The sequence below is a fragment of the Mustelus asterias genome, chromosome 5 (genome assembly GCF_964213995.1).
Source record: "Mustelus asterias chromosome 5, sMusAst1.hap1.1, whole genome shotgun sequence".
Lineage (NCBI taxonomy): Eukaryota > Metazoa > Chordata > Chondrichthyes > Carcharhiniformes > Triakidae > Mustelus > Mustelus asterias.
The window spans coordinates 114,714,094-114,741,317 of record NC_135805.1 but is presented as its reverse complement, the minus strand read 5'-3'; the positions used below and the strand labels follow the sequence as shown (position 1 = coordinate 114,741,317).

Here is a 27,224-nt window from a genome sequence, read left to right as displayed (position 1 = left end):
CTTTGTAAATGAAATAACTTGTAAAATAAAATAAAATAAAAATATACCATGTCTTATTGCAGCTCTCTGCCTCAGCCGTTCCCCGCCAATTGTGATCCCTGCTCATTGACTCGTGACCCCTGCTGCTCACAAACCCTCCTAGTCACAGACTAATTGTGCTTGTCAAACCTCCCGCTCCCCACCTCCCCCACTTCCACCGCCCATATCTTCACTGTGAGTGAAGGCTTGGGAGATAAACAGTAAGAGGGCAGCTTTGGAGCAAGAGGACCTTGGGCTGCATAGGTGAGCTACACGCTGGAGGGTCACCAGTGACTGTGAAGAGTCAATGTGCTCTGAAATGGCAAGCATTTCAATTCAAGAGCCATTGGGGATGGGCAATAAATGCTGTCATGAATATCCCATGAATTAATTTTTTAAAATGGTGCCCACCAGATCATGCAATCCTACCTCATACTCAGTGTTAAATGTTAAAATGAAACTCCTGACACTTAAATGTGAGTTTGGGGCCCATTAGCTGACCAATGTTAACGTGAAACAACTTAAAAAGAGGCAACTTGGGACTTGCTACACACCATGTAACGTGAAAATGAGCAACAACCCCAAAGTCTCCCAAGTTCCAAATCTGGATTGTCTAAAGGTGGCTGCAATTCCAGCCAGGATCATGGTAGGTGCACTCAAATGTGATTGGGAAAACGATCATCCAAAATTTCTGTTTGATTTCTGTCTGTGGACTCCTGATGGAAAGGGTTTAGATGTAAGATGTTAAAGTTGCCAAGTGCCTATTTTTTTAGGGGTGAACCTCAGCTAACCGCTGCCTTTAGAATTGTCCAAACGCAGCATAGTACATTCAGTAAGTGAGAAAGCTAAAGAAACAAAGAAATTGCTAACTAAGGTGGGGAAAGTCAAAGTTGGTAATACTGAAGTGTTGCTCGTTTTACTTTGAAAAACCATTTCCAGCTGAGTGTGAAGTTTCACAAAAGGTAGCAACATACTAATTATGAGCAGCACATTAATCAACTGAAATAAAAACCTGCTGAATAAACTCAGCAAGTCTGACAGCATCTGTGGAGTGAGAATAGAGCCAACATTTCAAGTCTAGATGATGCTTCGTCAGAACTGGGAGAGCCATGAGGTCAAGCACTAGCCACCAAAATGCAGTGCAGCCTTGGCAATGAATGCTCACAGGCAACTTGGTTGGCAGTCAGCACGATAACAATCCTGCCGTGAGTGCCCACTCGTTGATCAAGTTGGCTTTCTGTGCTAAAGCATGGGCTAAACTGATGTTTCAGCTGAAGATACCTCAGAAGCTCATTGGAGCCTAAAAATATCCTGGGAAAATCACCCCCAACATTCTTTGTGACATTCTTTCAAACTGCTGAGCAAAAAGCGGTTTATTTTTACTCTGCTAAATGCTATTTCAGGACTTAATATCCCCTTTGCATGAGAGATTATAATTTCCACTGAAAATAACACAACTTTTCACCCAACATTTCAAAGCAAACATTTATTATTCCCAATGCTCATCTGCTTTTTAGGTCCCTTCAGGAGACCCCATTGAGCACAGTAAGTAATGACAATTCTGGCTCTGAATTCCACATGGGCAGCCTGTGAGGACTGCTGTCCTTTTTAATGCCTTTCCTCTACACTCGGTGATACTAATGCAAACAAAACCTTGAGCTGTAGGTGATGCTGCCACAGGGAATGGCACACTGGGAGGGGCGGATGAGATTGATTATTTAATCCACCTAGCATTTCAGCTGCCTGGAAACGAGGGCAGAAAGGTTGGATCTGAGGTATTACTGGCCCTTGATTTGCCTTGTACAATGAATTATGTTGAAACATAAGTCTTTGTTAGATCAAATTCAGTTAATGATATTTTGAGAAGACGGTACTTGCAAGACACTCAGTTTCTATGAAGAGTTGTTTCTTGGGGTGCATTTGCTCTCTGCAATTCAACTTGCTTCACATTAATTCTAAAATTGCAGTATGCATTCACCCTTAGTTTCATTCTGCTTACAAAACTGATCTTCCACTGTTTTATCTGATGGTGCACCAGTTGGAGGTGAGTGTTGGTTGCATTATTATTGTAAATGCTGCAATATCTCTACTGTCAAGTGACTTAGGAAGTAAATGAACAATTACTTTATATGATGCATGATCTTGAGGCATACTAATGACCAAGCAGTGGATAGTTTATTGCATTTTAGTCTATCCATTCCATGCCTGCTCACTATGAATCCCAATTATTTTCTAATGGTCTTTTTCCAGGCTGCCTCATGGTGTAATCCTCCAGTTTATTTGATTGGTGTTAAGACGTGACTTGCAAATAATAATGTCTTTGGCAACGCAATCTTTGCAGCTTGTGCTATGGCTAGTATGAAGGCTCCTCTGAAGTTTATTACCTTTAGGAATCTTGACAAAGAATGTATGTATTTGGACCTTCGTGATTCTTGATGTGCAATCCCCATCCACAAAACCCCATTTAACTATACATCCCATCAGGCCCCTTATCGAACTGCTTTTTGTGTTAAAATTTGGCATTTAGTCTATAATTATTGCTTCAGGATTAAAATCAGTCCTGGAGTTTATACAGTTCAGAGACTTAGCATAACAGCATAATAATGTCTTCTCGACAATATAATTGACATCTTTTTGGCATGCCATGCAGTGTAGCTTCCACTGACTCCATCAATTTTTGATTTAACCCCAAAGATGTTATGCGGGCATAAATGATTGTTCAAAACTGTCAGCAAAATCAACTGTGACTGGAAAGAATAGTTTAGTCCCAGCTAATTATTCAAATAGGGAGTTAGTTTGGTTAGAGTATAAAAGCAAGTGCTAAATAAGATGGACTTAAAAAAAGAACTGATTTTAGCAAGTAATTTTGGTCCTAATTTCTTATTACTGTAATTTGAACTTGCTTGGAGGTGCTAAAACGGATACCTGCAGGAGTGCTAACTTGACACAACTTTCATGGAGCAGTTTGCTTCCTCCACTTGCTCCTCCAGTGAAGATTTGGAGTACATTGGCTGAAGTACAGTGACCAGTTTCGAGATGGCTCAAAGAGGACATTTGAGGTTACAAAAGCTTCAATAATAGTATAATGACTTTGAAGGCAACTTGTGGCTTCAAGTTAGTTGTAAAGGGTTTATAATCAACAGTTTTATATATGCACAAACATGAGTCCGACAGAACTGTATACATACCTCTCCCTCCCCCTCCTCCTGGCTCCAAATGAGGTTCCTCCAAGACCCAGGTTGTGCCCTTGCACCCAATTGGCTTGGCTTCCCAGTCTGCATATCGATAGGGTCTGGCCCAATCATCCCCTTAAAGGGCCACCCACCCCCCCCAAACCACCACTCCTGAGTTCACCTATGAATGGAAAAAAGGAACATTGTTAAATACAAAGAACAGTACAGCATAGGAACACCTTTGGCCCACCAAGCCTAGGCCGACAAAGATGCCTCTAATCTAATTTACTTGCCTCTACGTGGTCCATATCCCTCTATCCCAGCAGCCTATTCATGAATCTATCCAGATGCCTCTTGAGCATTGTTATAGAATCTGCTTCTACCACCTCTTCCTCTGGCAGTGCGTTCCAGGCATTCACCACCCTCTGTGTGGGGGAAAAACGTGCCCCTTACATCTCTTTTAAACTCTTACGCCCCCCCCCCCCCCCCCCATGCCCCTGAGTAATTGATGCTGGATGAAGGACCCTGACTATCCACTGTCTCCACAAATTGTTCCCCTCATTAGGCATGTCCTGTAACTCACTTATGCCTTTCTCAGTGTGTTTAGTTGGGTCAACTCCACAGCTTTTTCTAAAGGGATTTTGGTCTTGGCCAGTAACAATATCTGTATTATAAGGCTGTTTATTCCACAATCCAAATTGTCTCCTAAAGCAGAGCAGAATTCGCATTGCTCTGCTAATCCTCTCTGGCCACGAAACCAGAGATAGTCTCCCTTGGCTCCCGAAAGAAATTTGTACTTCAGCATAATGATTGAGGGTCAGGGGTTAAAATGATTTTTGACCAATTAGACTATCTGGTCAAAAGACTTTGTGTATGGAGCATCAGACGATGCTAGACTCCGCACTAAGCTGCATGTTTGTGTGTCAGAGACCGAGGAGAAACACTTTTCAATTTTCCTCTGCTGTCACCTCTTGCTACACAGAAGTAATGCATCCTTTCAATATACTGTGCCCAGTTTTCCACTTCTGGGTCAAATGGCTCAATCTTTCCAATAATTTTTACATGTGTATGTACCTTGTTTCTTGATTCTGATGCTCAACTCTCCTCCCCCTCTCTAGCTGCACACTGATCCCCCAATGACTAAGAAAAGTTTTGCCTTGTCTCCAATGTAGTAACTTTGAAGGTGACTCGTAAGGGTTTGACAGAACTCCATATACATCTACTCTGCTCTCCTCCCTGGTTCCTCCCTTACCCACACTCTTGCATCTGATTGGCTCGGCTTCCCATGCAGCCTTGCCAGAGGGTCCGGCCCGATCAGGTGGCCCTCGGAGATTGCCCCCTTTTAAAGAGCCGCTCCCACAGTTTCAGATGCAGAACTGGTGTGGCTGAGATGGAAGTATAATGCTTTGGTGATAGATTATCGTGTAATTCTCTACTCTAGGAATGTGGATGCCTACACCTGGCATGCTTTTAATGGGTTACCATAAATCTGTGCCACCAGACTAAATTAACGTGTGCGTGGAAATCCGAATAACTATTTATTTTGCCCCCCCCCCCCATTTAAATGGGCAAGTGGACCCTCCATGGGAGCAGCTATTTTATGTATGAGGCATTAAGACTGGAGGGAAATGGTGTGGGGTCAGGGATACAGAGGAAAATTGGATTTCCTCCAGAAAAACTCCATATGGCTATTTGCCTGCCTCTGCACACAGACAAAATTCAGTCCTACCTTCATTATTCTTTTGCACCACTTTCCCATTCTTTGTTTGCTGGCTGGTGAGTAGCCATTTAATCTTGTCTGAGGAGATGAAAATGAATTAAAGGTTACCAGTGGAGGTGCTGTGAAAGTTGTATTTGGTTAGTGGAAAGGATTGTTTTGTGTTGGTGACATGGGGGAGTGGGGAGGTGGGGGAGAGGGGTGGGGGGTTGAGAGGGAGGCTGAGGATAAGTGGCTAGTAGAACCTAAATGAGTCCCCATAATCAAGGCATCCAGACAGCCACTTCATTTGAATCTTTTGAAGAGGCAGGCTCTGGGGGTTGTCCTGCTTAAACATCCAAATCTTGTTGCTGTGCTATATGGTACATAGAGCAGCAAATCACAACTGTACTGGAAACCTGGGTAGCGCACATTGATGGCTATATCCAGATCTGCTGAAATGCATCTTCAGACTGAATGACAGCCTGTTCAGTCACAGTCACACATTTGGTTGTGGTGGGGCGCATTGATTATGGTGCTCTTGGCTCTTATTTCTCGGGTTTCGCAGAGATATCATAGAATCCCTACAGTGCAGAAAGAGGCCATTGGGCCCATCAAGCCTGCACCGACGACAATCCTATCCATGCCCTATCCCCAAAACCCCACGTGTTTACCCTGCTAATCCCCCTGATACTAATGGGCAATTTAGCATGGCCAATTCACCTAACCCGCACATCTTTCGGACAGTCGGAGGCAACCCAAGCAGAGACGGGGAGAACGTGCAGACTCCACACAGTCACTCGAAGCTGGAGTAGAATCTGGGTCCCTGGAGCTGAGAGGCAGCAGTGCTAACCACTGTGTCGCTGCCATACTTGAGTGGTTGTTTCTCACCTCCAAGCAGCCAATAGTTAACTGTTTCTAGGTGTCAAGCTTGTCATGGGGTAGCTGCCCAGGAATGTTACAGCATGATCTGAGGTTTTGGACCAGTTGCACATTGATGGAGTGGAAGCCCTTGCTGTTGATCTGAGTGCCCTGATTATCATACAGTAGTTGCTGACACTTTTACCTGTGGAAAGCCAGCCAGAGATACAAACTCAAGTGCCTGCTTATACTGACTGGCATCATCTGACAGGCAAAGTTAATGTAACTGGCAACAAGCCATCAGACATTTTGGCACCATCAAGATCCTGTAATTGTCTTTGCAGAGCCCAGGAATGATCTAGAGGCAAAAAGGTTGAGGTCAACGGTAACTTTGGCAAACACTGGTGAAGCATAGCCACCTGCTCCAGTTGGCAGCAGGTCATGTACAAGCAGGATGCAAATACATTTGCCACCAGCTGATGTAACACCCAGAGGATCCTGATATGTTTCTCTTTTGACAGTGTCAGGGAAGCTAATCCTCAACTTATAGACTCTTTGAACCAGGTATGACCTCCTGTGTATTCACTCATTTGCTGCTCCCTCCACTTTCCTGTACAGCTACAGGTCTGGGAGCAGCAAGCTGCTACTACTATTACCAGCCATCTTAGTCCTCATTTGAGATCCAGTCTCAAGCAGATAATGAATATCCATCTGATGTGATAGTATAGACTTCCCTCTCAGCAAAGGTACCTAGCAGGTAAGGAAGCAGTTGTGATTACTAAGTATTTATTCTCATAATTCACTGAGATTCAGCCCCTCCATTGCGGCCGTGTCTTCACCTTGCATCCTCTGACAAGCTTCAGAAAACTCAGAAAATCACATGTTTAATTGAAGAATCTGCCAATATCGCTGATTATCATGTTAATAGGTCACTCTCTAATCCCAAGAGGGTTGCTGTGCTAGCAGCTTACCGGGCTGCCGTTGATGTGAAAGTCAGTGTTTTGGAGCAGGCTTCCTGATACTTTGTCATTTTGGTGGGTATTTAAACCCTCTTCTTCCCCTGCACTCAAACCCACACACTCCTCCTCCATGTTCAAATTCGCCACTGCGATTCTGGCCTCCAGTGTATCCCTCCCTCCCTGCAACTTTGCATTTGAAGCCATACTGTCTGTCATCAAGACCCCACGTCTAGAATTCTGTGTCTCCACCTTCCCTCTACTCTGAAGGTATTCCTTAAACACCAGCTCTTTCACCAAACATTTGGACCCTCTTCCGATTGCCTCCTTTGGCTCTCGTCAAGTTAAATCACATGTCACTGTAAAGCACCTCTTTTTAATGTGGAATAAATATCCTAAGGAATTGTATATGTAAGTTTTATTAATGCAAACCCTTGAGGCAATGATACTAATTGTAGCACCTTTACCATTGTCGTTGCTGAGATGGGCTAACTTAGAACAGAATTTGTTGTCTCCTATTCTGAGTCTTCAGGCCATGTGCAATTGCAAGCATTGGCCCATTAGCCATTTAGCACTAATTTCAAAAGACCAGACATCATTTTGCAACTCTGGATGACTGTTTATTCCATTATTTTTTCATCAGTAATAGTAACTGCGGCAAAATAAAGTAAATATTGTGAATTAAATTGGAATATAATTCATCCACTGTCCACACAGTAGTAAGTCAAATCATGGAAATAGTTGTACACTATAAATGCAATCATTCAGAAAGCATCACCACAGTGATCTTTCGCCCCCTTGTATCTTGCAGGACCACTGTAAAACTAAAAGACGAAGTGAAGACGGAGAAGAAATCTAGTTTCTGGGACAGTTTAGGAATCAAACAGAATTCAGCCAGCAAGATCCCTACTGAGGATGAGGGTTGGGATCCACAAGTAATGGTGGAGAACCCTGGTCTGACTGATTCCAATGCCTGGTCTGACTGGACGAGTGAGACCAGTGGCAGTTCCAAATACACTAGCCTGGACAATGAAGCAAACACAAGTGGCTCCAGGTGGAGCATAATGACAGCAGGAAAGCTGCCTGGAATGAGGAGACGCAGCAAAGGAAATCTGACTGACTGCTGGGAGGAGCTCGAGTGATACTTAGTTATCTGCCTTAATGTTAGTCCACAATTCAGTTTGCACCATTCTTCACTGCTGTATTTGTAGTCATGCTTCCTGTGCACTCTTTTTTTAAAAAATTCATTTTGCGTGTGATTTTGTGTACAAGTGAAGAAACCGGTGCCTGGTCAGCACTATATTTCAATTGAAGCAGAATTGCTAATTTCTCTCTGTTGTGCCATAATTATTTCAATAAATGTAATTACATGTTTTCCATTTTAGATGACCTTCCACTAAGTTGCTCCATTAGTATTCATTATTTGACGGTTTTGACATCAGCTTAACTGAGTGCCTAAATGTAATTCTATTTATTAATATTTTATCTCACTTTTTTAACTTAAATTCTCACTGCCCCTTCTTCACCAAGCAAAGGAGGAATGGGTGACATACTAATGGTACAAGTGATGTTGCCTTTGAATAGTTGTCTGAAAGGAAAACTTTTTTTGTTCCTCCATTAGCTCTGCTGTATGATGCTTTACCAGTCTGGGTGAGAAGGGATAAAACTCCATCTAGTACATTGAATTTGAACGTTTGTTGAAGCTGGGATTTGTTTAGAGACCAGCATCTTACCAGCATTGGGTGTTGTTCTGGACCAAATGTGCCTCCCATTATTTAATTCTGATGAGCATTATAGGGGCGACTCCATGTCCAGATGCATCAAACACTTTTGAGATTCTTCAGGGTGATCCAACACTTCATTTTCAATTGATCTTGACACAGCTGGTCAATGCTGTTTGTTTTATATACTTTAGTTTATAACTGTACCATCTTTTCTCCTTTTTACATGAAGATTCTGATTCATGCTTGGATACAGTCATAGTATCTTTATCCGATTCCATTGTGTGAACATGAACAATGTGGATGGGTTATTGATCATGAGGATTGTTACAAGACCAGTCCAATCCTCTAGTCTCACAGACATCCACATACGCACACTTTGAGCAGCATCCAGTGACTGGATCAGGAATAGGAATTCTGGCTAAATTGTTTCTTTAATTGTAATTTGGGGCATGGGCTAATTGTAGAAGTGCAATTAACATCTCCACTGAGAACAGCAACATACCAGTAATGCACTGATGCAGTGAATATGGGGAAGGTGCAGAGGAGGATTTTCTTCGAAGACCACTTTGCCCGTCATATCCTAATCTAAAATTAGATCCTTTATGCAGTCGAGCATTTTAAAGTTATTTTAGCACCTCTAGATTGGGGCCAGATTTTATAAATCGACGTTTCTAGATTTCAAAGACTGAAAATCTGTATCCTGATTCTTTTGTAAAACATCTTCAGAAATGCACTTTGTAAGTGCAAATTGTGAATGAATTATAAATGGAGAGACACTGGACTAAATTAATAGTTCCTATAATAAGCTACTGAAAAGGTATCATTTTGTTCATGTAAGTAAGGGTTCTAACAACCATTTTAGGAAGTTATCAAGGGCTGCCTCACTATTAAATTTATCATGGTTATCTCTGTTTTATGTGGGAATTGCATACCAGATTTGAAATTAGAAGTAAGGTGTTTGAGTGAAATGAGGAAACTTTTTCACATGAATGGTGGTAAAATTCTGTAAATTCCTTCCCCCATCCTCTTCAAAGATCTGTGCAAGTTTTATCAATCAAAATGTTCAAATTGAGATTGATAAATTTTTGTTATGCTAAGGTATTTCAAGCTTTCGCACAAAGTGGGTAACATTGGGTTGAGGTACAGATCGGCTGCGATCTAAATGAATGATGGAACCAGCTCAATAGACTAAATTGCCTCCTTCTGTTCCAACATGTTTGTATGTGGTACTGACAACACTGCTCCTGAAGTTGGCTTGGCCTTATAATGACATTTTGACTACATGTCTGCCTGACACAAATGGAACCATAACCCAACAAAAAACACATATTCTCTCCCCCCCCCCCCCCCCCCCCTCACATGAATATCAACAAATAAAACTAAAAACTAGGCTTTTTGATCAATGGGTGATGGTTGCTTTTTTTTTTGTTTCAACAATTCAAAAATTGTGGTAGATTTTCCAAACTGGATTTTACCAGTTTTTGCTTGACTGCTAAAATGTTGGCAAGGATAATTCAATAGAATTGCTGGCACAAAAAAGCATTTTCGTTGCCTAATAGATTTGAAATGAATTCCATTTTTAAAAAAAAGCATAAATGGCATATATGTTACAAAAATGTTCATTAAATATTTGCCAAAATTTTAAAATATGAATAAAAGCACTGATCGAATGCTACATATTTTAATGTTCCATTTCACGCTTTGAAATGTGACCTTCACATTTATCCAATAAATGTTTGGTCTTTGTGAAATAATGCAAGATGGTCAGATTTCAAGGTTCATTGCTCCTTAGCTAGAAGTAGTGTTCTTGCAATTAAAGCCTAAGTAACCAAGTACAATGAATCTGGTTTGGAAAGGAATGTAATAAAGTCACACCAGGGCAATGTGAGTAATTCATTAGGTGTTGCCTCTGATCAGACAGCTTAAGCACGAGCCCTAACCCAACTTCTAGTTAAAACAGCATGATAGCAGTTAATTTTTTTTCTTCAGCACACAGTTTTGCCATTCTGCAGTGAAGCATAGTTGGCAGAAACAGCTGTATAAAGTTATTTGAATCGCATCTCAGGGTGATTATACACTTCTTTAGAAATGTCATTTTTCTTTTGCTACCCTATCAAGTAGTGCAAGCTTGAGGATGGATCATCATATTCATATGTAGAATCTTTTTTTTCTGGAGGAAGATTGTTTCATTTTCTAACAAGCTTGTACTTTCCATTTGCTTACATGTCAAACCATGCTGCCAAAGTATTTAATACAACAAATAAAATATATTTCTAATTGCCAGACCAAAACTACTGAAGTACACACTATATACCCTGTATTGTTCATTTGTAAACTTAACAAAGGCAGACTTGATTAATAAATACAACTATGCAAAACCTGTGCTAGCATTTGTGAATATAACTAAAGTTTGGATGTTAACCTTGTTAAATTTTAATTGTGGGAGGATCTTTTTCTTTTTAATACAATTCTATTATAAATGTACCTTTTGTAATGAGAGTTTCCCATTTAAACATTTTTGGTATAATTTTAGTACTAGAGTTCTTGTTTTTTACACAGTAGTCCATCTTACTTGATTTTGATGTGAAATTTAAAATATATAAAAGCAGAAGACATTTTATATTGGGAGTTGAATTTGAAACTTGATTAATAGGTAGCACTTTGTTTCCCGTTGATACTTTTTGCCAGGCAATACTGCTTCACATGAATAAAATATTATGAAGACAAAGTTTTGTTTTTCACTCAATTGGAAACAGAATTTATTGTTATTCATCTAAACAAGCTTCTAGAAGACAGAGTGAAATACAATCCTTCTGTCTGATCAACATAGCACATCTACTGCCAGTGTTTAATTAAAAAAATTAACATTCAAAGTGGGTCAAAAATTGTGGAATATGCGACATCTAACAACTTCAAATACACAATGCTAAATTTCTCTTCTGAGCTGAAAGAGGTTACCTGCACATACAATGAATAAAGGTAAGACTCCAAAAGTTTACAAATAATTAATTGTTGAAGTTATCAATAGAAAAGCAGGATGGTGAATTTAAAATACTATGACTGGACTTCCTCAGCTTGTGCCACTTTTGTGGCAATGAGTAAAGGTTTGGAGCTAGTTGCCTAGAGTGGTAGAGGGGTGTTTCCTGGCTAAGTGCCATTTATGTATGTGCTGAAGTAATGACTGGGATAAATCTCTTGTAAAATTAGAGGAAGTTGAATTGAGAGGCACGGGCTCCAAGGTTAATTTACCAGCAGAAAATATCATTTTTATTACAAGGGGGCTGGAGTGCCAGAGGAAGAAAATTTTGCTGCAGTTACATAGAGCTTTGAGAATCCCAAACTGCATTGTGTACAGTTTTGTTCTCCTTCTCTGAGGGAATATAGTTGGTTTAGGTTGTGCGCAACAGAGGTGCACTAGATTTATTCTAAGAATGTAATGTTATGAAAAAAAATTTAGTGGCCCTTTATTCTCTGGTGTTTGAAAGAATTAAAGGTGATTTTAATGAAATGTATAAAATTCTGAGGGCTTGACCAGGTAGCGGCAGAGAGGCTGTACTTAAGCATAGTGACCCCATCAATTGGGGGACTATTTAGAACCGAGGTGCGATATTGCTTGGAATTCTCTTGTTCATGGTGGGCTCTTCTGGTCCTACTGCTAGTGCACCCCCACTGTGGATTTCCTGGCAATGTGAGGTGCAGTCAATTAGAGGCTGGGGGGAGGGTGCTTGGGGTTATGTGGCCTATTTCGGCTGCTATCTTTTATGCTCCTGTGTAACCTGGAGGGAGGTAGAACGAAATCCCATCTCCCTTTGTAGAATTGTTGGGCACTGCTAAAGAAGTTCAATGACCTCATCAGCAATGATAAGTTAATATACTAGACATTCTTCCTTGCTTACATCTGGAACCAGCACATTCTTCATTTTAAAGCAAAACTTGTACAACCACTTTCCAAGCAAGGTTTATTTCTGGTTTATCTTATAAGATAAATACTTGAAGGAATTTAGGGCCAGATTTATTTCCTGGAATAGTTTCCATTACCTAAATGGATCAGAGGTTAACTTTCCAGATATTTTCCCCAAACCAGTCTGGGCTTTTTTTTCCATTTCTTCCAGATCATCACGTTTTTGTTTTCTTTCATGGGAAAGATGGTGAAATTTGAATTCAATAAAAATCTGGAATTAAAAATCTAATAATGACCATGAAACCATTGCTTTAGGAAAGGAAATCTGCTGCTCTTACCTACATGTGACTCCAGATACAGCAATGTAATTGACTTTCAAATGCCCTCTGAAATGAGGGGCAGTTAGGGATGGACAATAAATGCTGGCCCAGCCAGTGATGCTCACATTCCATTAAAGTGAACTTAGTCATGCAATAGGGTTATTGTGTCAGTTGAAAGCAAGCATCAAAGAAATCTATTCTGGTAGCAAATAGTTGATTGAGGAACTTTAATGTGAGAAATTAGATTTGTAAATGAGCACATGCACATGGGACCTGTGAGAAAGATACACATTGAAAAGTTAGAGAGCCATTAAACCACAGTGTGTGGTAAAGATTCGTCATTCTATTTCAAAGTAACTGGAAGTTAGGTATAGTTCTTCGACCAGCAGTTTCCTGGAACACATTGCCAAAAGATGCTGTAGGTGACTCTCTGAACACCTTCAAAAAAACTAGTCCAGTTCAAAGAAAATTACACAGGAACAGGTCCTTCAGCCCTCCAAGCCTACACCGACCATGAATGAAGCCAAGATTGAATTGTTTAGAAGGGAAGTGACTATCGATAAAACTAGGTCTATGTGATCATCTAGGCTGATTTTGATCACCTTAAAGGGTCAGAGGAATTTTCCAGAGTATTTTTCCACCACGAACCCACTTCAGCAATTTACCACTGCTCCACCACTTTTGTCCCATCATTCAACATGTAAATGCTCTGATCTTGAAAATTACATAGGATTAATACTTCAAATCACTGGCAGGCACTAGCCACCATCACTGTCGTGAAGGCCGCCTTGGAGAACGCTTACCCGGAAACATGGTTGGGGAAACCATGCAGACGCTACGACAACGGATGAATGAACACTGCTCGACAATCACCAGGCAAGACTGTTCCTGTTGGGGAGCACTTCAGCGGTCACGGGCATTCAGCCTCTGATCTCCGGGTAAGCGTTCTCCAAGGTGGCCTTCACACCACACGACAGCGCACAGTCGCTGAGCAGAGACTGGTAGCTAGGTTCCGCACACGAGGACGGCCTCAACCAGGATATTGGGTTCATGTCACACTATCTGTCACCCCCCACAATTTGCCTGGATGTGCAAAATCTCACTAGCTGTCCTGTCTGGAGACAATACACATCTCTTTAACCTGTGCTTAATGCTCCCTCCACTCACATTGTCTGTACCTTTAAGACTTGATTAGCTGTAAAGACTCACATTCCAATCATTATTCATGTAAATTGAGTTTGTGTCTTTATGCCCTGTTTGTGATCAGAACTCCCACCCACCTGACGAAGGAACAGCCTGTTCCAAAAGTTAGTGGCTTTTGCTACCAAATAAACCTGTTGGACTTTAACCTGGTGTTGTTAGACTTCTTACTGTGTTTACCCCAGTCCAACACCGGCATCTCCACATCATTGAGAATCCAATGCAGCTAAGGAAAGTTAAATTATCTATTAATATCATGTTTATCAGTTCACAAATTGCTGGAAGTTGTGAGATTCACTATTATAAATCATTAGGGCTAAGTTTGCATTTTACCATTCCTTAGGGTGATCAATGTTGTACACTGCTGGCCTTCTGCAATATTATAATGTAAGTTAGCATTTGATATACACAGAAAAAAAATACTGATAGTTTCCTACATGAAATTAGATTATGGATTTCAAAGCAAAGGACATTTTTAGCATAAATAGGAAGATATTGCCAAAGATACTGGAGTCACCAGAATAAAAAATACATAGTAAAACATATTGCAAAAGCCTTTTACTCCACAGAAAATTAAATGAATTGTTTTATAGACATGTAGTTATTTATGGGCTAAAAGGCAACAATACGTCTTTTTAAATGCTAACTTATAATAATTCTGCAATAGGATAATTTAGGTACTACCTGGAAACAATTTGCAGATTAACATTTTTGTATTGATAATGTAGCACTTCAACACATAGGAGAATATGAGCCTGGTGTTCCAGGGTTTGTTGCATTTTTTAAATTGATGTATTCAGAAAACTGAATGTTAACCACTGAGCTACCATCAGATTCAGATATACGACCAGGATATTGAGCTAGTATTACCAAATTTCTCTCATCTTACCTTGATGTGATGACAAACTCAGTCAAATGCTGCTTGATGTCAAAAGCACTCATTCTCAACTCAATTCAGCTCATTTGTCCATGTTTGCACCAAGATTGTAGGTGACTCTGGTGGACTGAGCAATAGTGAGCTGTGTTTGCCGAGGTCTCTCTAGATAGCTCTGACAATGACATATTCCAGCACTTTGCAGATGGCTTGAGTGTCGACTTGTGGGGCAGTAATTGTTTGGGTTGGATTTATCCTACTCTTTGTGGACAGGACATAGCCTGCACATTTTTCTTTATATATGTCAGGTAGTTTATCACCTCTAATTAATTTTCAAAGGTTTTACAGGATTAATATGCCGACAGGCCATTTCCTCTAGCTGGAGAGTTTAGAACTATAGGTTAGTCTCAAGATAAAGGGGTTGATCATTTAGGAGTGCAATAAAAGGAGAAATATCTTCATTAAAAGGGTTATCAATCTTTATTTTGTATTCCAGAAGCCTGCAAATGCTCAATGAGCATATATAGGCCTGAAAAAAAATAGATTTTTGTATTCCAAAAGATGGATAGGACAGGAAAGTAGTTGATGCAGAAATTCAACCATAATCTTCCTCCATGGCAGAACAAGCTGGAGGGGCCACGTGGCCTATTCCTCCTCCTGTTTCTTGTATTTTTGCAAAATGATTTTGACCAAGAGCTTATAATAGATCATGATTTCATAAAAAGGAGGGGAAAACTTAAAACATCAGTGTTTGATGTACTTTTATCGGCACAGTCAAACATGCTATGGTTAATAAGTATAGACTAAACAAGTATAACCTTAAATAAGCAAAGAAAAATGAAATCAATGAGAAATACAGAGGAAATTATTTTTCTTTACAAAAACTGTCGGAGAAGATATGATCTACTGTGATTCCTTCAATATAAAGTTCAGTGAGCACACACAAAATAAACAAGAATCCTAATGAGTTTTAGTCAGTATATTAACTACCTTGTGTTCATCCTGATTGCTTGTATATTTCATGAAAAAAGTAATGTGTTCCCCTAAACAACTATAATCCTAGTAGATCAGATTAAATGGGATGTGTGTGTGGGGGGGGGGGGGGGGAAAGAGTCTAAAATAATTAAAATAAATGAGCAAGTGTGTTTGTCCATAGGTACTAAGGCAGACATGAGAAACACTCAGAAAATTCTAACTAGATTGTGCACCTCTATATAAACAGGATCAGGTTCAGCCATTGTATCCTCTGTGGCAGATTGCTTGCAGACACCATCTTGGCTCACATGCGAACAGTAATTTGGGCAGGTTGCCAGAGGAACTGCTGGTACCAATGGAACCCTACCTCAGCAAATACAGGACAGCAATATAGAGAAAGTTGAAACTTCAAAAAAAAGCAAAGGTTGGTACTTATTGTGCAGAGCACATCTCAACTTCAATCTCCAGTATGTAATACACAATGGATAGATTAAACAATTGGGGACCAAATAGTCTTTTATTTCCTCCTCATTTTCCAAATATTTACAGAGTCCAAGCAGTACGTTACTGTTTTCACACCAAAAAAACTTACGGCTTTAATACTGTGGGAGTTTATTTCCCCCACTTTAAATAACAATTGTATATTTTGCACTTCAAGCTTGTAACAATATAACATTTGCTTTCAGCAAGTCTCTTAGCCCAGCATCACAGGCAGCTGGAATGATTATTTTATAAAATAATGTACATTATCTGCAATATATTTTTGAAAAACCTTAAATATCACAATTCAAAGCAATAACATGGTTTTATCCTATCCATGTAGAGACGTCTTAAAGTATAACAATCATACATAATGCTTTGTAGGGGTCAATGTTCTGTTCAAAATACAGCTTAAAAACAGAAAACAAAGTGCTTTGTATTTTAAAAAGATGGTATGCTAGATTATAAATTGTGCATCAATCTCAGCAGATTTTAATATGTTGCTAAAAAAAGGTGCTAAAACAATTATTTCAGTAAATTATATTTCAAGCTGAATGTACCCATTATGTGCAAAATATTTAAACTTAACAAGTTGTAACATTATTGAAGCTTTTAAACTAAGAATGAATTCCATGCAAACATCTGGAAGGAGCTATAATGTTTTTGTATTCTATGGAAACACAAATCTACATGATTTTTTTCCCCTGATTTTTTAGGCAATGTTTATATGTTCCTTTTATTTAAAAACTAATTAAAGAACAAATGAATTGCACAAGAATGAGAAAAGCAGTAAAGTGCTCTGCAAAAAAACAGGAGTCATCTAAAATAAAATCTTTGAAGCATTAATAGTTCCATTTAAAACTTAAAAAGGTCTATGAAGTGCTGAGGTGACACTGGTGTAGAGCAGCTTTCAGGATTGTTGGCTGTACATGGATGTCCTGTATCCTAATGAAAAAGAAAAAAATTAAAAATTAAGTACTTTTGTGACTGATTACAGTATCTAAAGACTTGCTACTCATTTGTTTGTTACTTCTCAAAGACTTCAAACATAGTATACCTTTATGGAAAGAAGCCATGAGCAGTTTTACAATCCAGCCCTTGTCCCCTAATATTATGTTGAATTGAGGTATCAAAATTTTTATTGCTATAATCATTATCTAATTCACTGAAGCAGTTAAAATTCAAGGATGTAAATGTTTCAAAATACCTTGAATAATAAAGCAAGATGGTAGTCCTTTGAGATCAAGGAAGAAGGAGCAGGAGGGGTAAGCATGAAGGAAAAAGGAAGAAAAAGGATAAATAGGAACAGTTAAAAGAATAGAGGCAAGGATTTTTCCAACCCGTTTACCCTTTCCAGTGAACCGTTCCTAAACAAAGCTTCTTCCGTTCTGTAATATTACTCTTAATTGGTTAATGGAATGATAAAACAATTAACTTACACAGTATGTATTATATTATTGGCTATTTGTTTTAAGATTGTGGAATAACTCACTAGATAGCTTGGGGACAATTATGAAGAATGAGAAACTATTTCACAACAAATTTAATGAATAGGAGATGCTAGATTTCTTATTGTACACAACAGGTAGATGCACAATACTGGGGCTTCATATTTTTCATCCAATAATTGGAAAGCATGAACGGAATGAAAATTCACTTTCTGTTATAGTGGTGAGCATAATGGCTTTCAGGAAAATCAGCAAGCTTCAAACTTTCCATGGCTTATAGTAAAAGCCTGACAAAGAACACTGCATTATCCCCACCTCTTTCTCTCTCTCCTCCATTAGAATGCTTATTTATACCTACCTCTTTGACCTGTCCTAATTTTTCCTTCTTTGGCGAGTGTCAAATCTGGTCTTAACATACTCCTGTGAAGTATCTTCATGTTTTACTATGTTAGAGGTGCTATTGTTGTTGTAGCTGATAACATACTTTGCTTCAAAAATAAACATTCTAGAAGTATCTAAGTTAACATTTCAACTTGATCAACACATTTAAGCAAATAACTGGAATAAAGAAAAACTGCAGTCTGGAATTATTGCAAAATGCAATACTCACTCATTCAGAAATGGGATTTAAAAATTCAATTACTAAAACCTTGATATTGAAATGTTTCACCTTGGAGATTTTCAAAATGAGATCTTATTTTAAAGTATTTAAAATATATTCCATTGAACTTAAACTTCACATCCACTTCAGCAAGGTCAATGCAGCTCTTGTTGTAATAGAAAACCTTCCCTCTAGTCCAGTTCTACCTTGGTAGGGAATGTCAATGTACTGTTATATAATAGTGCTTCTAACTATTGAGCTTTTGAATCTAAGACCATAAATTTATAGTAATGCAAGCAATAGTTCTGTAATATTATAGGGAATAGGAATCTTACAGCAGAGAAGAAAGCTATTTGGCCCATCAGGCCTGTGTTGATTCTTTGAAAGAGGTGCCCAGATTAGTCTTGCACTTCTGCTTTTCTCCCAGAACCCTGCAAATCACATTTTAAGCCCAAACTTGAACTGTCCAATCAAATCAAAAATATCAAATAACTAACTGCTTTCCAAAAGTTCTTATGTAATTGGGTTTCACCATCATTTCAGGCAGTTTATTTCCAATTTTAACAACTTTTTGTGCAAAGAAATGTCTCATTTCCCCTCTTGTGCTTTTGCAACTTTAAAAAAAAAATCAATGATTCATGGTTACTTACTAATTTGCCAGAGGAGTTACTTTCACTACTTGCTCTATCAAAAGCCCTCAATTTTGAATACCTGCATTAGGTCACTTCCAAAGGAAAATAGGTCCAATTTCTCCAATCTCTCTGCATAACTAATATCCCTCTCTCTTTATATTATTCTAGTAAATCTCTGCTATACCTTCTACATTTATGGGGTTTAGTCACATCACTGAAGAAAACACTTACGCACTGTCTGACATACATATAATGTTTTGCTTTTTACTAGCTGGGGGCATTTAAAATGATAGATGAAGAGGTTTTTCTATCAGAAATTGAACATGAATGCAAATAGCTTGAGTTTTAAAAAAAATATACAATCACAACACCAGAAACCGAGATGATTTTCAGGTGGATTTGGTGCTAACAACAAATTACCTTCCAGAACAAAATACTGCAATGGCGACAAAACTGCAGGGCATCTCCATATTGCTCCTTCTTTGGACAATATTTTTGTAGGGTGAAATACATTAGTTTCCAGTCAATACAGCCCTTCTCGGTCAGAATCAGGTGCCTGCAGAACTGCAAATGACATCAGATGCAAAGTTTGGCTAACTTTATGTTCAAAACATTTCACTTAGGTAACTTAATTCAGAAGATCTAATGGAAGGAGAAAGGCCATAAAATGATTTTTGTTACTTTTCATGCAAGTAATGGAATAAAGTATATTAAAATGAATTTGTAGCTTGTATGGGTACAAGTAAATGGAAAGGGGTGGAGAGTGGAAGGGGAATTTGCCAATGTTATGTAAATTTTTGAATGTTGAAGGTAATGCAACTGAAATGGTGTAGGTGGACTTCTAAAAGCCGTTTGATAAAGTGCCATACAACAGGCTTGTCAGTCAATTTGAAGCAACAAAAGGGACAGTGCATAGGTTCATGCTGCAAGTTTCATTTTACTGGAAATTGCTTAAGGTTTCATTTCCACAGAAAGTAAGTTAGTGGGATAATGGCTAGCCTGAAAAAAGGACCCTGGAATAGAAGGTTTAGAAACATAGAAAAACTACAGCACAAACAGGCCCTTCGGCCCACAAGTTGTGCCGAACACATCCCTACCTATAACCCTCCATCCTATTAAGCTCCATGTACTCATCCAGGAGTCTCTTAAAAGACCCTATTGAGTTCGCCTCCACCACCCCTGACGGCAGCCGATTCCACTCACCCACCACCCTCTGTGTGAAAAACTTACCCCTAACATCTCCCCTGTACCTACCTCCCAGCACCTTAAACCTGTGTCCTCTCGTAGCAGACATTTCCACCCTGGGAAAAAGCCTCAGAGTCCACCCGATCTATGCCTCTCAACATCTTATACACCTCTATTAGGTCTCCTCTCATCCTTCGTCTCTTCAAGGAGAAAAGACCGAGCTCCCTCAGCCTATCCTCATAAGGCATGCCACTCAATCCAGGCAACATCCTTGTAAATCTCCTCTGCACCCTTTCAATCTTTTCCACATCCTTCCTATAGTGAGGCGACCAGAACCGAGCACAGTACTCCAAGTCTTTTATAGCTGCATCATTATCCCCGGACTCCTCAACTCAATCCCTCGATTGATAAAGGCCAGCACACCATACGCCTTCTTAACCACCTCCTCCACCTGCGGGGCCGATTTCAGAGTCCTATGGACCCGGATCCCAAGGTCCTTCTGATCCTCTACCGTACTAAGAGTCTTTCCCTTTATATTGTACTCCTTCATCCCATTTGTCCTACCAAAATGGACCACGATGCATTTATCTGGGTTGAAGTCCATCTGCCACTTCTCCGCCCAGTCTTGCATCCTATCTATGTCCCCCTGTAATTTCTGACATCCCTCCAGACTATCCACAACCCCACCAACCTTCGTGTCGTCGGCAAACTTACCAACCCATCCCTCCGCTTCCTCATCCAGGTCATTTATGAAAATGACAAACAGCAAGGGTCCCAGAACAGATCCCTGGGGCACACCACTGGTGACCGACCTCCATTTAGAAAAAGACCCATCTATACCCACTCTCTGCCTCCTGTGGGCAAGCCAGTTTCTTGCAACAGTGAGAGTGCAACTATTAAATACCTAAAATAACCACAGTACAAAGCTGTGTTAGGCTTTTCGTATCACCTTTTTCAATTAAGATGCTTGCTGAGTACGAGTTCATTAGTATGTGGAAGTAGAACAGGACTTATTTTAGTGAGCAGCCACAATGATTCAACACCCTGAATAAGAACAGCTATATGAATGGCTATTGTGAACGTGTTAACAGGTCTTAGGCAGTCTTAATAACTGATACAACTTTTGGGAGTCAGTTTGATGCTGGAGGTGGAATATTATGATGTGGAGATGCCGGCGTTGGACTGGGGTAAACACAGTAAGAAGTTTAACAACACCAGGTTAAAGTCCAACAGGTTTATTTGGTAGCAAAAGCCACACAAGCTTTCGGAGTTGCAAGCCCCTTCTTCAGGCGAGTGGGAATTCTGTTCACAGAGCATATAAAGACACAGACTCAATTTACATGAATAATGGTTGGAATGCGAATACTTACAACTAATCAAGTCTTTAAGAAACAAAACAATGTGAGTGGAGAGAGCATCAAGACAGGCTAAAAAGATGTGTATTGTCTCCAGACAAGATAGCCAGTGAAACTCTGTGGGGGTTACAGATAGTGTGACATGAACCCAATATCCCGGTTGAGGCCGTCCTCGTGTGTGCGGAACTTGGCTATCAGTTTCTGCTCAGCGACTCTGCGCTGTCGTGTGTCGCGAAGGCCGCCTTGGAGAACGCTTACCCGAATATCAGAGGCCGAATGCCCGTGACCGCTGAAGTGCTCCCCAACAGGAAGAGAACAGTCTTGCCTGGTGATTGTCGAGCGGTGTTCATTCATCCGTTGTCGCAGCGTCTGCATAGTTTCCCCAATGTACCATGCCTCGGGACATCCTTTCTTGCAGCGTATCAGGTAGACAACGTTGGCCGAATTGCAAGAGTATGTACCGTGTACCTGGTGGATGGTGTTCTCACGTGAGATGATGGCATGTGTCGATGATCCGGCACGTCTTGCAGAGGTTGCTGTGGCAGGGTTGTGTGGTGTCATGGTCACTGTTCTCCTGAAGACTGGGTAGTTTGCTGCGGACAATGGTCTGTTTGAGGTTGTGCAGTTGTTTGAAGGCAAGAAGTGGGGGTGTGGGGATGGCCTTGGCGAGATGTTCGTCTTCATCAATGACATGTTGAAGGCTCCGGAGGAGATGCCGTAGCTTCTCTGCTCCGGGGAAGTACTGGACAACGAAGGGTACTCTGTCCACTGTGTCCCGTGTTTGTCTTCTGAGGAGGTCGGTGCGGTTTTTCGCTGTGGCGCGTTGGAACTGTTGATCAATGAGTCTAGCGCCATATCCTGTTCTTATGAGGGCATCTTTCAGCGTCTGGAGGTGTCTGTTGCAATCCTCCTCATCCGAGCAGATCCGAGTCACTGAGCAGAAACTGATAGCCAAGTTCCGCACACACGAGGACGGCCTCAACCGGGATATTGGGTTCATGTCACACTATCTGTAACCCCCACAGAGTTTCACTGGCTATCTTGTCTGGAGACAATACACATCTTTTTAGCCTGTCTTGATGCTCTCTCCACTCACATTGTTTTGTTTCTTAAAGACTTGATTAGTTGTAAGTATTCGCATTCCAACCATTATTCATGTAAATTGAGTCTGTGTCTTTATATGTTCTGTTTGTGAACAGAATTCCTACTCACCTGAAGAAGGGGCTTGCAGCTCCGAAAGCTTGTGTGGCTTTTGCTACCAAATAAACCTGTTGGACTTTAACCTGGTGTTGTTAAACTTCTTACGGTGGAATATTACTCAGAGGATAAAACTAATCAGGTAGAACAGTTTGAGATGCGATGATGAAAGGATGAAGTAAAGATGAGGAATGAGTGATTGATCAAGCCCAGAAGGTACATATGAAGGTTCAAGAAGCTATTTGCAAGTGAATGATATTAAAAAGGTCAGATTTATCAACCCAAAGTTTAGACAAAGAACACAATGCTTGTTGGGTATTTTTTGAAATAAAGTAAACCTTTAAAGGACCATAAGACCTGGTATAATCTGAGAGCTCAATGCAGTAGGCAGTGGGAAAAAGTTCTCAAGGAAGATTTGGAACAATGCCCACTACTTGTCACTGTTATGTGTCTTTGCAGTATCACTTGGGGATCGGTTAGCTCAGTAGGCTGGTGGGTTCAATTCTCATATCAGCTGGGGTTATGCATTGTCTGACACATACATATATAATAATATTTACTAGTAGTATTTAAAATGATAGATGGAGAGGTTTTTCTATCAGAAATTGAACATGAATGCAAATTGCTGGAGTTTTAAAAAAAATATACAATCACAACACTACTCTGCTTCGTGCCTGAGGCGTGGTGTTCCTCAGGTTAAAATCAACACCGGTCAGCTCTCCCCGTCAAAGTCTATGGTCACCCTGGAATATGGTGATTTTATCTTTATCTATCACTTGTGTATTACCTTGTGTCTTAAACTCTCATTCAACCATGTTGGTTGTACTTGATCTATATACTGGAGTTAAAAAATTACATCAGGTGACAGGAAAGAGAGAGGGTGGTGTTAAATTAATTTTTTGGACCAGAGGAAGGTGTACATTGGGATTCTCTGGGGGTTAGTATTGGGGCCACTTTTCTTGGTCTATATTAACAACCTAGACTTGGGTGTACAATTTCACTGTGGTACTTTGTTGCAGTGTCAGCGACTTACAGGGTTCCAGAATGGAGATTTGTATATTTGTTTTAAAATCTGAGCTGTGACTGACTATCTTCTGTTGGATTTGGCAATCCAATTCCATCCACTTGAGAGCATTCACGGTAGAAATTCTTCGGGATTCCTGTCCCCAGCTTTGCTAAGGGGATTTCAAAATGTTCAGATAATCAAACTGGAAATTGTGAACCATGAGGAAGATAGTGATAGACTTGAAGAAAACCACCGACAGACTGGTGGGATGGGTGGCAGAAAATTTAATGCAGAGAAGTGTAATGTGATACATTTGGGCAGGAAGAACGGGGAGAGGCAATACAAAATAAAAAGATACAATTCTACAGATAGGTGTAGGAGAGGAGCAGAGGAACACAGGAACCTAGTGCTTTATGTGTACGAGTCGCTAAAGATTGAGAAGTGGTTAAAAAGGCATAAGGGATCTTGGGTCAGACACATGATAACAAGTAGCCACTTAATAGATCGCAAAAAATCATAAGCAACAGAATCTAGACTAATATCCTCACTCACAAAAGGGTAGATAAAAATCAGACACATTTTCTTCCCATCACTGTAGCAAAGCTGGGAGACCAGGAATCTTCAAGAATTTCTATCCTGAACGCTCCCACATGAATGGAATTGGATTGCCGAACCTAACAGAAGTCAGTCAAAAAATACCAGTCTGGCAACCTGTGGGTCACTGACACTGCAACAAAGTACCACAGTGAAATCCACCCCCACTCTTGAGAATGGGTCACTCTAAATACACTAGAACCAGTGCAGCCATCCAACTAAAATACTAAAGTGGTTGACTCCACATGCAGGCTTGATGGAGCCACTGATCAGGATCTTCATTTTTAATATGCATTCTAGGAGTACAACTATTATTTCTCGATTTCAACACTCGTTCTTTTGATGGTTCTCAACACAAATTAATTCAGTTTCATACTTACTGAATTTTATTAGGTCACATTCTGCTTCACCTGATCAGCTTACCTGCTTTTCTGCAAAATGGTACTGGCAAAGCTTCTTCCACAGATGTCTGTCTTCACTGAGCATATGCAGAGTAGAAGTCACCTGACCCAAGCTGACAATATCCAAGCCATCAGAAAACCTATATAGAATGCTGTTCTGCATATGAAGTGGAAGATCACTAAGTGTTGCTCCATTATTTATTTGCTGTAAACACAAAAAAGTGCCATCAGCTCCCTCCAAATGGGAGAAAAGTAGTACAGAGGCCTTTATAATATTTTCAGAACTAAAACATACCATACCCATTACACAATTCAGTGGTACACCTTCCAGGAATATAACAAAAGACTTTCAGTTTAGAAATAGAGTAAGCAATACTTACTCATAGCCTGATTAAAATAATTGGAGCTTGGGGGCTGGTGTGAAAAAGAAGGATTTTTAAGGAAACTCAGCTGTGCGATCTGCTGAAATTCAATAGGTTTCCCACTGATTTAAAGTAAAGTAACCAGGAAGCAGATGTCTGGTAAATGAAGGTCATTGCCAATCGCAGGGTCAAATGCACATTCCGCATGAGTGTTCTGGATACAGCAAAGGCAATGGGCCATGATAATATGCCAAATATAGTGCTGAAGACTTATGCTGCATCTCTAGCCAAGCAATTAAACACTGGCACCTACCAAAAAAAAAGGTGGGAAATTGTCCAGGCACATCCTGTCAAGCAAAAGCAGTAAAATTTAATCTGCTTTAGCAGCGTACCTTTAAATCATCAATGATGTGACGAAAGACAGCGTTATCAAGCAACACCTTACTCACCAATACTTTGTAAGTGCCACTGGGCTTCAGACCTCGTTACAGCCTTAATCCAAACATGGACCAAAGAACTGACAGAGTGTGCCATGAAGTAACACTGAAACTGTAGTCAAATGGAAATCAGAGGAAAATTCTCCACTGACTGGATCAGAAATGGTAACTATGGTTTTTGGAGGCCGATCTTTCCTGCTCAGGAGTTCCTCAGGGTTGTAGTGTTCTAGGTCTAAGCATCTCAGCTGTTTCATCAATAACCTTCACTCTCTCATAAAACGGGTTGTTCACGGAGTTCCATTTCCAAATCATCAGAAAAATGAAGCAGTACGTGTCCACAAGCAGCAGGCTGGGGTTGATAAGTGGCAAGTGACATTCGCATCAAGTGTCAGATAATCTCCAACAGAGTTCAACCACCTCTTGACATTTTATGGAACCACCATTGCTGAATCCTCCAACATCAACATCCTGGAAGCATTGTTTGGCTAAAGCTTAACTGGACCAGCCATACAGACACTGCAACTATAAGACTAGGTCAAAGGATAAGAATTTTGCAGCAAGAGATTGACCTCCCAACATCTGTCCACCATCTAAATGCACAAATCATTCTTCTCTAGACTCAGCGGAGATGCTAGAGGACTGGAATATTGCAAATGTTACATCCTTGTTCAAAAAGGGATGTAAAAGATAGTCTAACAATTACAGGCCAGTCAGTTTAATATCAGCAGTAGGCAAGCTTCTAGAAACTTCTTTGGGCGGCACGGTAGCACAGTGGTTAGCACTGTGGCTTCACAGCTCCAGGGACCTGGGTTCGATTCCCAGCTTGGGTCACTGTCTGTGTGGAGTTTGCACGTTCTCCTCGTGTCTGCGTGGGTTTCCTCCGGGTGCTCCGGTTTCCTCCCACAGTCCAACGATGTGCAGGTTAGGTTGATTGGCCATGCTAAAATTGCCCTTTAGTGTCCTGAGATGCGTAGGTTAGAGGGATAAGTGGGTAAATGTGTAGGGATATGGGGGTAGGGCCTGGATGGGATTGTGGTCGGTGCAGACTCGATGGGCCAAATGGCCTTTTTCTGCACTGTAGAGTTTCTATGATTCTATATAAACATCAGGACAGAATCACATGGGAAAATGTGGGTTGATTACGAAAAGCCAGCATGGATTTCTGAAGGAGAAATTGTATTTAACTAACATGCTGGAGTGAGCTTTTTGAAATGGTAACAGAAAGGGACGATGAGGGTAATGATATTGGTGCAGTGCACAATGGTTAGCACTGCTGCCTCACAGCGCCAGGGACCCTGGTTCAATTCCTGGCTTGGGTCACTGTTTGTGTGAAGTTTGCATGTTCTCCCTGTGTCTTCGAGGGTTTCCTCCGGATGCTCCAGTTTCCTCCCACAGTCCAAAGATGTGCAGGTCAGGTGGAATGGCCAAGCTAAATTCTCCCTCAGTGTACCTTAACAGGTGCCGCAGTGTGGCAACTAGGGGATTTTCACAGTACCTTCATCACAGTGTGAATGTAAGCCTACTTGTGACTAATAAACTTTAAAACTTTACTTTTACTTGGACTTTCAGAAGACATTTGATACAGTGCCACACACACTTGAAGGACAGTAGCAATGTGGACACAAAGTTGGCTGAATAATAGGATGTGGAGATGCCGGCGTTGGACTGGGGTAAACACAGTAAAGTTTAACAACACCAGGTTAAAGTCCAACAGGTTTATTTGGTAGCAAAAGCCACACTACCAAATGCTCTAGGGCCTCTTAATAAAGCCCTCAGCTTTATTAACTGCTATCGCTCTCCTACACCTTCATTGGTCTATACACATTTA

The 27,224-nt window shown here is 40.4% G+C and overlaps 2 protein-coding genes across 2 annotated transcripts in view; one reads left to right on the top strand and one right to left on the bottom strand.

Annotated features, from left to right (window-relative positions):
• Window positions 1-10,802, top strand: part of LOC144493767 (testis development-related protein) — a 64,495-nt gene extending 53,693 nt beyond the window's left edge. Inside the window, exon 4 of the mRNA XM_078213226.1 lies at window positions 7,516-10,802. Coding sequence (XP_078069352.1) covers window positions 7,516-7,846 — 331 coding nt within the window. The 3' untranslated portion in view covers window positions 7,847-10,802. The remainder of the gene's footprint in view (window positions 1-7,515) is intronic.
• Window positions 10,803-16,198: 5,396 nt separating this feature from the next.
• Window positions 16,199-27,224, bottom strand: part of fbxo25 (F-box protein 25) — a 38,639-nt gene continuing 27,613 nt past the window's right edge. The window contains 4 exon segments of the mRNA XM_078213225.1: window positions 16,199-17,123; window positions 17,386-17,412; window positions 19,280-19,423; window positions 24,620-24,802. Of these exon segments, the coding sequence (XP_078069351.1) occupies window positions 17,034-17,123; window positions 17,386-17,412; window positions 19,280-19,423; window positions 24,620-24,802 (444 nt within the window). The 3' untranslated portion in view covers window positions 16,199-17,033.